Genomic DNA, 9,435 nt, shown 5'->3' with positions numbered 1-9,435 from the left:
CATGTTTCCATCTTGCATACAACGACTTAACAAGTGAAGTATTGACATTTGTTATTACTAAACATGCACTCATCTGCTGTAACCAAGCTGAGAGGTTCATAATGTAAAAAGTCAATAAGACAGAGCTGGACTCCTTGTAGATTTTTTTCCTTGGCAATTCAAGTATTTGCCTGATTTGCCTGGCAAGAATAGTAGGATTATTCCAGGTTTGTTTTATTTCACTTGTCATCCCATGCTTTATCCCACTGTTAAGTGTAATGACTAACGATGTCCCTAGAGATTCTCTTGCTTAGGGTTTTCCTGCATGAGTTGCTACTGTTGTTTGTTTCAGATATTTAGTTTAAGATCTAAATTTCACCAATATATGTGTTCTTTTACGTTCTCTGACGTGTTTAGATGAACCCAATCACTTATGTTTATACGGATGCTATCTTCTTTTACTTATGATGTTTTTGAAAGCATTTCTGCGTAAGCAAAATGTGTCAAGGGCCAGTATGGACATATTTTCTAGAGCAAGGATGAGAATCACTCTATACACAACCACAAGGATGATTATTCAGGCGTTCCTAGGATGGTGGAACTTGAGGTCAAACCGCATTATGGCAAATACTTGCTGAAACATACATAAGTATGTGTTATTTCTTATAGGTTTGCACCAGAATCAAGCATTAGGACATTTGGAATTGGAATGATGAAAACACTTGTCTGAGCACATGTGATCCTCATAATAGCAAGTTTGTAATAAATTCTGGAACTCTTCGGGAGGTTGAAGTCAGCAAAGATAGCATGTTCGCATGTGTCAAATCACTTTTGTTGTACATAACTACCTTCAAGGATGAGCCTAGACCCACCGAGGTGCATAAGCTAGATATGTGCACAAATGAGCCTAGACCCACTAGTTTCCATCAAAAGTATGACAAGTTGCGGCCTATGTGGATATCAGAATGAGAAAGGTGCGGTACAAGTTTCACACATATCTCAAATGGTCATAATCTTTTTTTATGAAGAATCATATGAGTAAGTTTCTACCAAATACCAACGGTTTTTCACAATTTCTCAAAACTAAGAAATACAATGTTCATGAAGTCTTACAAAGTGGGTTCACACATGGACCCGTATTCTCAAAACTCCCTCTCTGGACCCATCATAAAATTCTCCGGACCCAAAATTAGGTGCAACAACATCGATTCGGCTTGTAATTTAAGATATGTTTCCTTTTATTTTTCTAGAGAACATATGCTAAATTTGTCTTGACCAATAACATATAGTATATTCCTTTGTTTGACAATGTTTTTGGTAATGATGCGGATGCCCTTGATGATGGAGTAAGAGCATATCTTTATGTGGACCATTTCTTAGAGGTTGTCATATCAGCATTAGCGTGGTGGACACCAGAATGAGAGAATAGACCACACTATGTTGATAACACCAACGAGTAAGAGAAAAAAAAAAGAACCAAAATATTGATTGTGGGAAACTTTATATTTCTTCACAAACTCGATGTGCAATCCTACAAACCCGCAGAAATTTACAGTTTTAGTAACAAATTGAGTAAATTATAGGTCATTATGAGCTTCGTACCCACCTTCTGCTCAAGGAGCATATGGAGGAAGAATCTGATTCTGTTGCACAATATCTAGTTGAGCATTTTATCGATACTATTCACTACTTCAATACAGTCATAGAACATTGGGATGACAGATGACTATTAGCCACTTAACCAAACCTAGCATATTCTCATCTATAGTTTATGCTGATCTGCTCGTCCTTTGGAACTAATATTGTATATATATGTGCAGCCATATGGACTGTGGGTCTGTGCGATTGTCACTACAAGCGGAGAAGCTCACACTCTTGCACAGTTTCAATCTCGATCTGCATGTCTGCCTTTCTGGGCGACGACATGGGTGCTACATTGGCCGATGAGAAGCCCCACGTGGTGTGCGTGCCTTTCCCGTCGCAGGGGCACATAACGCCGATGATGAAGCTGGCTAAGGTCCTTCACCGCAAGGGCTTCCACATCACCTTCGTCAACACTGAGTACAACCAACGCCGCCTCGTCCGCTCCCGCAGCCCTGACGCCATAACCGGCCTCCCGAACTTCCGCTTCGCCACCATTCCGGACGGCATGCCCTTGTCTGACGCCGATGCCACGCAAGACCCGGAATCCCTTTGCTATTCCACCATGACCACCTGCCTCCCCCACCTAAAGAACCTGCTCCATGACCTCAACAATAAATCCGGGACGCCGCTGGTAAGGTGCGTCGTGGCGGACGGCCTCATGAGCCTTAGCGTTGATGCTGCGGTGGAGATCGGCGTTCCTTGCGCGCTGTTCTGGACTGCCAGCGCCTGCGGCTACATGGGCTACCACAACTTTAGGTTTCTCATAGATGAGGGCCTTACTCCTCTCAAAGGTATGTATCCATGTATGACAAACTTCTTGAAGTTGAACAAACATATCCTAAGTCTGTAACAACCATTGTTGCATGTGCAATATTCGGTTTTGAGCAGATAAAGAGCAGGTGACGAACGGGTACATGGACACGCCCGTGACACATGCTTGTGGTATGAGCAAGCACATGCGTCTCCGAGACTTCCCGTCTTTCATCCGCACCACGAACCGCGGCGACGTCCTGCTCAACTTCATGATACACCAGCTAGAGCAGTCGAGCCGCGCGACCGCCATTATTGTTAACACCTTTGACGAGCTAGAGCAGCCGGCATTGGACGCTATGTGCACCATGCTTCCCCTACCAATCTACACTATCGGCCCGCTAAACTTCCTCACCGAGCAGCTGGTCCCCGATGGCGATGACAGCGACACACTCGCCGCGATATGCTGCAACCTCTGGAGAGAAGATAGGTCCTGCCTCGAGTGGCTCCAAGGCAGGGAGCCTCGGTCTGTGGTGTACGTCAACTGTGGTAGCATCACCACCATGTCCAGCCAAGAGCTCGTGGAGTTTGCATGGGGGCTGGCCAACTGTGGCTATGACTTCCTGTGGATCGTGAGGAATGACCTCGTAAAGGGCGATGTTGCTGTGCTGCCTCCAGAGTTCCAAGAGGCGGCCAAGGGCAGGTGCCTCCTGGCGAGCTGGTGCGACCAGGAGGCGGTGCTGCATCATGAGGCGGTGGGCGCCTTCCTTACACACTGCGGGTGGAACTCGATGATGGAGGGGCTCAGCGCAGGGGTGCCAATGCTGTGTTGGCCCTTCTTCGCGGAGCAGCAAACCAATTCGCGCTACGTGTGCGTGGAGTGGGGTGTCGGGATGGAGGTCGGCGACGACGTGCGCCGGGAGGTGGTCGAGGAGAGGATACGAGAAGTGATGGGAGTAGGAGAGGCAGGGAGGGAGATGAGACGGAAGGCGGTGGAGTGGAGTGAGATCGCCGTTCGCGCAACCGCACAACCTGGTGGCAGGTCGTTGGCCAACCTTGAGAGTCTGCTCCAGGATGTACTATTGAGTGCAGGTAAGAATGTTGGCTAGAACTGAGATGCATGCAGATCCAACCGACAGAATTGTTGAGATTTAAATATCCCACATGTTAATTGCCATCCGAAGGGATACGACCGATGTTGTAGACGTCCCTTTGGGAACGAAGCATCACTTCAGGAACGAAGCGTCCCTTCATGGACTATATATTGTAACCACAATCATCAATGAGAGACGATTCCTGCCATTTTGCTATGTCTTTTATCAAGAATGTCAAATGCGGATTAGTTTCTGCATGGACTGGTTGTCCAATAAGGTTATATCTGTCATGTTTGTTTGGGTTGTGGCCATGTCATCAGCTTGCCATTGTAGGTTGGTACCTCTATCTGGTTTTATTCTTTTTGTGTCTACATTAATGTATTCTTAATTATTTTTGTAAGATATGATACTTTGGAATAAATATGATACGTGGATGCATGAAAGATAGCTATGAATAACATGAATAAATAAAGTGCTTAGTGGTGTGTTTGATGGTTTGGATGATTGCAAGTATAATTGTATAACAATAAAAATAAAAGGATTTCAGAGTTGGCTCAATCCTTCGTTGTATTGTGGACAAGCCGGTGGTGTTTCCTGTAAAAACTACCATTCTCCCGGACAACGGGCAGGGGTAGAACTGGAACAAAAATCACCCTCGTGCACCACTATAACGTGGCGAATTCTAGGGTGGATTAGCAGACATAATAGAAGATGAAGTATACATAAAGTTACCAATCAATATGATTACTATAGTGATGAACTAAAGGATAAAATTCCATAGAAATATGTCCTACGTTCAAGAGCAATTTTAACATGGTTCCAGCAATTTTAACATGGTTCCTCTTACCCTCTCTTTTCACATGATCTTGTATGTTTCCCTTCTATTTTTGTAGAGAACATATGCTAAAGTTTCTAGACCAATAACATGTATCTTTCTTTGCTTAGAGAATGTTTTATTGTAATGTTGTGGATGCCCTTAATGATGGCGTTAGATCATATTATTTGTGTGGGCCATTTCTTAGGTTGTATATCAGCATTTTAGCATGGTGGACAAAAGAATGGAAGACAGAGGACACTCACCATGTTGGTAACAGCAATGAGTAAGAACAAAAGAATGAACAAAAATACTTGTTGGGGTGAGAGTTGGATTTTTTTCTTCACAAAAACAAATAGCAATTATCAACAAAAACACATCCAGTAAATTATATAATAGCGTCGGACACAGTTAATTATAGATTATTCTTCACATCTGAGGTTATTTTTTAAAAAAGAGGATGACCCCCAGCCTCTGCATCTGGACGATGCATACAACCACTTTATTAATTATTCACAAACACCTTATAAAGTAATACATCAATAAGTCTGAAGCCACCATCCCGGCAAGATCTGTCGCTATTCCTATTCACTTGATGAAGGGGTGCCGAAAATCCGAGCCAAGTACCAAACAGACTTCGCACTAAAGCCTAACATCCAAAGCCGAAGGCCCCAACCAAGCCACAATGTCGAGTTTGGGGCACACACATCTAAGGGCATCTCTAGCCGCGCCCCCAACAGGGCCCCCCAGGCCGCTTTTTCGGCGCCGGCGCCGAAAAAACGGCCCAGTCACGCTCCCAGGACGCCGAAAATCGCCGGTTCGGACCTTTTTTCTGCCCAGCGGTCACAGGCCGAACCCGGCGCGCTGGGGAGCAGTTGGGGGCTCCGGCGCTAGGGAAAAGCACGCCTGGCCCACACCGACAGGGAAAAAGTCAAGGTTTTCTTCCCCCGACTCGCCTCGCACCCCCCGCGCCCTCGGCCACCACTAGCTATATCCCGGCGTTGGCCGCCGCCCTACTCCACTAGATAGCCATTCCCCGCCGGAAAATAGCAGCGCTTCGCCGCGACAGCCCCTCCCACAGCAGCTGGGCGTTTCCGGCCGCGGAGGCGTGGTTTAACGGCGGGTACACGCCCACCGAGCGCAAGGTGTTCGGCGTTTTGCCTGCCTCGGCGATGGACTCGGATGAGGAGGAAGAGCTCGCCGCGCTGCTGGAGGAGGAAGCCGCGGCCGACGTCCAGGAAGAAGAGCATCTCATGGTGCTCGCCGCCCTCGCCCAGCTGCTGGCGAGCAATGAAAAGCCGCGGCGAGGTGGCTCGGCGCCGGGCGGGTGAAAGCAAAGAACCGGGATCGTCTCCAAGGCTACTGCATGCTCTACTCCGACTACTTCGCCGATGCTCCACTTCATGGCGAGAGAACATTTCGGCGCCGTTATCGGATGAGCCGAAAGCTCTTCCTCAGGAATGTGAATTCCATCCGGGAGTTCGACAACTACTTCAAGTGCAAGATGGATTGCACTAGCGCTCTTGGATTCACCTCCATCCAGAAGTGCACGACAGCGATGAGGATGCTTGCATATGGAGCTCCCAGTGATTCACTCGACGACTATGGGCGCATGGCCGAGTCCACCAGCATAGAGTGTTTCTACAAGTTCTGTCGGGTAGTGGTGGCAGTGTTTGGGCCACAATACTTGAGAACACCCAATGCGGAAGACACTGCTCGGATCCTAGCCCAGAATGTAGCAAGAGGATTTCCTGGGATGCTTGGAAGCATCGACTGCATGCATTGGAAATGAAAGAATTGCCCATTTGGTTGGCAGGGGATGTACAAAGGCGCCAAAGGCGGTTGCAGTGTGGTGCTTGAGGCGGTAGCCACACAGGACCTCTGGATTTGGCACTCCTTTGGTATGCCAGGAACTCACAATGACATCAACGTGCTGCAGTGCTCTCCTGTTTTTGCCAAGCTCGTTGAGGGCCATTCTCCTCCGGTGAACTTCGAGATCAATGGGCACCAATACAACAAGGGGTACTATCTAGCTGACGGCATCTATCTGAGATGGTCGACATTTGTGAAGACGATCTCAAACCCTGTGGCAGGAGGCAAGAACGCCTGGTTTGCGAAGCTTCAAGAGGCTTGCAGGAAGGATGTCGAGCGGGCATTTGGTATGCTCCAATCTCGATTTGCTGTTGTTCGGTACCCCGCTCAGACCTGGTCCAAAGATCAAATGTGGGAGATTATGACTTGCTGTGTCATCTTGCACAATATGATCATCGAGAGCGAGTAAGAAGACCCAGTGTTTGACACTGAACCATACTACAGGCAGGGTCCTCTAGCCGAAGTTGATCACCAGCTACCGGCAACTTGGACTGTCTATCTCAGTATGCGTCAGGAGATCCGAGACCCACAGATGCATCATCAACTGCAGAAAGATCTGATTGAGCACCTATGGAGGCTCAAGGGGGACGCCGTGTGATGAAATACGAGTTTTTATTTGTTGAACTATATAATTTGTATTGAACTATTTGTTGTTGTACTATTTTGTTGAAGTATTTGATTTTTCTGTGATGAAATATGTGATAAGAAATAATTGTGTTGATAATTGAACGCCGAGACACGGCGAAACCATGCCGAGTATGGGCCTATTCTCGCCCATATGGGCCCTTTATTCGCCGAAATTGGGCTGCAAAGTGGGTCAATTTCGACGCATGGGGGCGACGACTGGGCGCAAAACCGCCCCCAGCGCCGATTGTATCGCCGGCTCGCCCCCAGAGGGCGATTTTTATGCGTCCTGGGGGGGCCAACGGCTGGAGATGCCCTAAGGTTGGTACCTTGAAAACAATTTAAATACTCAGCAGTCACCTTTCGTTCAGTGAGCATGGCTCAATAATCTGGTTCTGTTGCACAAAACTTCTAGATGGAGCATTTTATCGATAATATTCATTACTACTTTAGTAAAGACAAACGACATGAGCACTTAATCACATACACATTATCATCCATCCATCGTGCATTCGTGCCCTAATTGTCTAAACTGTCCGACCTTTCTTTAGACTAATATTGTACTCTATACGCGCAGCAATTGCCACTCTCAGTCGCTATATATACGCACTCTGTGATTGCCCGTACAAGCAGAGAAGATCACATTTGCCTCTAAAAACACAGTTTCAAATCTTGAGCTGCATTTCCAGGCGACAACGACATGGATGCTACTACCACGAACAAGAAGCCCCACGCCGTGTTTGTGCCGTTCCCGGCTCAGGGGCACATCACGCCGATGATGAAGCTGGCACAGATCTTCCACCGCAAGGGCTTCCACGTCACCTTCGTCAATACCGAGTATAACCACCGCCGCCTCGTCCGTTCCCGCGGTCCTGACGCCGTGGCGGGCCTCCCGGACTTCCGCTTTGCCACCATACCGGACGGCCTGCCCCCGTCGGACGCCGACACCACGCAGGACATGCCATCCCTCTGCTATTCCATCATGACCCACTGCCTCCCCCATCTAAGGAACCTGCTCCACGACCTCAACAGTCTGCCTGGGGCGCCGCTGGTGAGCTGCGTTGTGGCGGACGGCGTCATGAGCTTTAGCATGGATGCCGCGGTGGAACTCGGCGTGCCGTGTCTGGTGTTCTGGACTGCCAGTGTGTGCGGTTTCATGGGCTACCGCAACTTCCGGTTCCTCCTAGACGAGGGCCTCACCCCTCTCAAAGGTTTGTATGGTGCCATGCCCCCAAGTTTGTAGCAAGTAGCAACCATGTCCCGAAGATATGCTGCATTCCATGTGGGTGATGCTAGGCGTTCTCATTGATTTGAGCAGACGAAGAGCAAGTGAAGAACGCGTACTTGGACACGCAGGTGACGGAGGCACGCGGGATGAGCAAACACATGCGCCTCCGTGACTTCCCTTCCTTCATCCGCACGACGGACCGTGGCGACGTGCTGTTCAACTTCCTGCTGCACGAGGTCGAGCAGTCGGACCGCGCGACCGCCGTCATCCTCAACACCATTGACGAGCTCGAGAAGGTGGCCCTCGACGCCATGTGTTCCATCCTCCCTATGCCCGTCTACACCATCGGCCCGCTTAACTTCCTCACTGAGCAGCTGGTCTCGGAAGGCGATGCTGGTGGCACGCTCGCCGCCATACGCCCCAACCTCTGGAGAGAAGACCGATCCTGCCTCGAATGGCTTCAGGGTAGGGAGCCCCGATCCGTGGTGTATGTCAACTACGGAAGCATAACCACCATGTCTGGGCAGGAGCTGGTGGAGTTTGCGTGGGGGCTTGCCAATTGCGGCTACGACTTCCTCTGGATCGTGAGGAATGACCTGGTAAAGGGCGATACAGCTGTGCTGCCTTCTGAGTTTCAGGAGGCGACCAAGGGTAGGTGCCTTCTTGCAAGCTGGTGCGAGCAGGAGGCGGTGTTGCGGCACGAGGCAGTGGGTGCCTTCTTGACGCACTGTGGGTGGAACTCGATGATGGAAGGCCTTAGTGCGGGGGTGCCAATGTTGTGTTGGCCCTTCTTCGCCGAGCAGCAAACCAATTCCCGTTACGCGTGTGTGGATTGGTGCGTTGGGATGGAAATTGGCAATGATGTGCGCCGGGAGGTGGTCGAGGCAAGGTTACGGGAGGTGATGGGAGGAGAAGGGATGGGAAAAGAAATGAGGCAAAAGGCGGCGGAATGGAGCAAGATAGCCGTTCGTGCGACGACAAAACCTGGTGGCAGGTCGTTGGCCAACCTTGAGAGTATGTTCAAGGATGTACTACTGACCGCCACTAAGAATGTTGCGTAGAATTGGGAATTTGAGAAATGCGAGTTTCAGTTTCTGCATGGACCGCTGATCCAATAAGGCGTGGGTTAGCATTTTGTTTGGTTGGGTTGTGGCCGTATGAGAAGTTATCCATCGTGGGTTATTAGTTGGTTGTGCTAGGGAAATAATGTTGCACCGAATCATATGGTCATGTGTACATGTAATGTATTTTCATTTATGTCTGTGAGATTTGATACTTTGAAAAAATAATGGTAAGGTGGTGTACCTTCTTTCAGGAAACCGTGTAATGTATTCTAGGGGCAGAATCTTTTGAATTGTTTAAATACGATCTGCTGGTGCCGGCACCGGCGTCTCGTCCTTCTCCACCCTGCAGCTGCAGCAGCACTAGGC

At 48.9% G+C, this 9,435-nt stretch overlaps 2 protein-coding genes across 2 annotated transcripts; both read left to right on the top strand.

The window, feature by feature from the left end:
* The first annotated feature begins 1,799 nt into the window (after nt 1-1,799).
* On the top strand, nt 1,800-3,675 carry LOC125535112 (7-deoxyloganetin glucosyltransferase-like). Its single transcript, XM_048698165.1, has 2 exons — nt 1,800-2,414; nt 2,512-3,675. Exons 1-2 carry the CDS (start codon nt 1,880-1,882, stop codon nt 3,480-3,482), a joined length of 1,506 nt encoding a protein of 501 aa, XP_048554122.1. The 5' UTR covers nt 1,800-1,879; the 3' UTR covers nt 3,483-3,675.
* Nucleotides 3,676-7,390: 3,715 nt separating this feature from the next.
* LOC125535111 (7-deoxyloganetin glucosyltransferase-like) lies at nt 7,391-9,324 on the top strand. The gene is made up of 2 exons (XM_048698164.1): nt 7,391-7,988; nt 8,096-9,324. The coding sequence occupies exons 1-2, from the start codon at nt 7,478-7,480 to the stop codon at nt 9,064-9,066; spliced, it is 1,482 nt and encodes a 493-aa protein (XP_048554121.1). The 5' UTR covers nt 7,391-7,477; the 3' UTR covers nt 9,067-9,324.
* Nucleotides 9,325-9,435: the final 111 nt, after the last annotated feature.

Source organism: Triticum urartu, chromosome 2 (assembly GCF_003073215.2).
Source record: "Triticum urartu cultivar G1812 chromosome 2, Tu2.1, whole genome shotgun sequence".
NCBI classification, from domain to species: Eukaryota; Viridiplantae; Streptophyta; class Magnoliopsida; order Poales; family Poaceae; genus Triticum; species Triticum urartu.
Note: the sequence above shows the minus strand (reverse complement) of the source record. Positions and strands in the feature narration are given on the sequence as shown.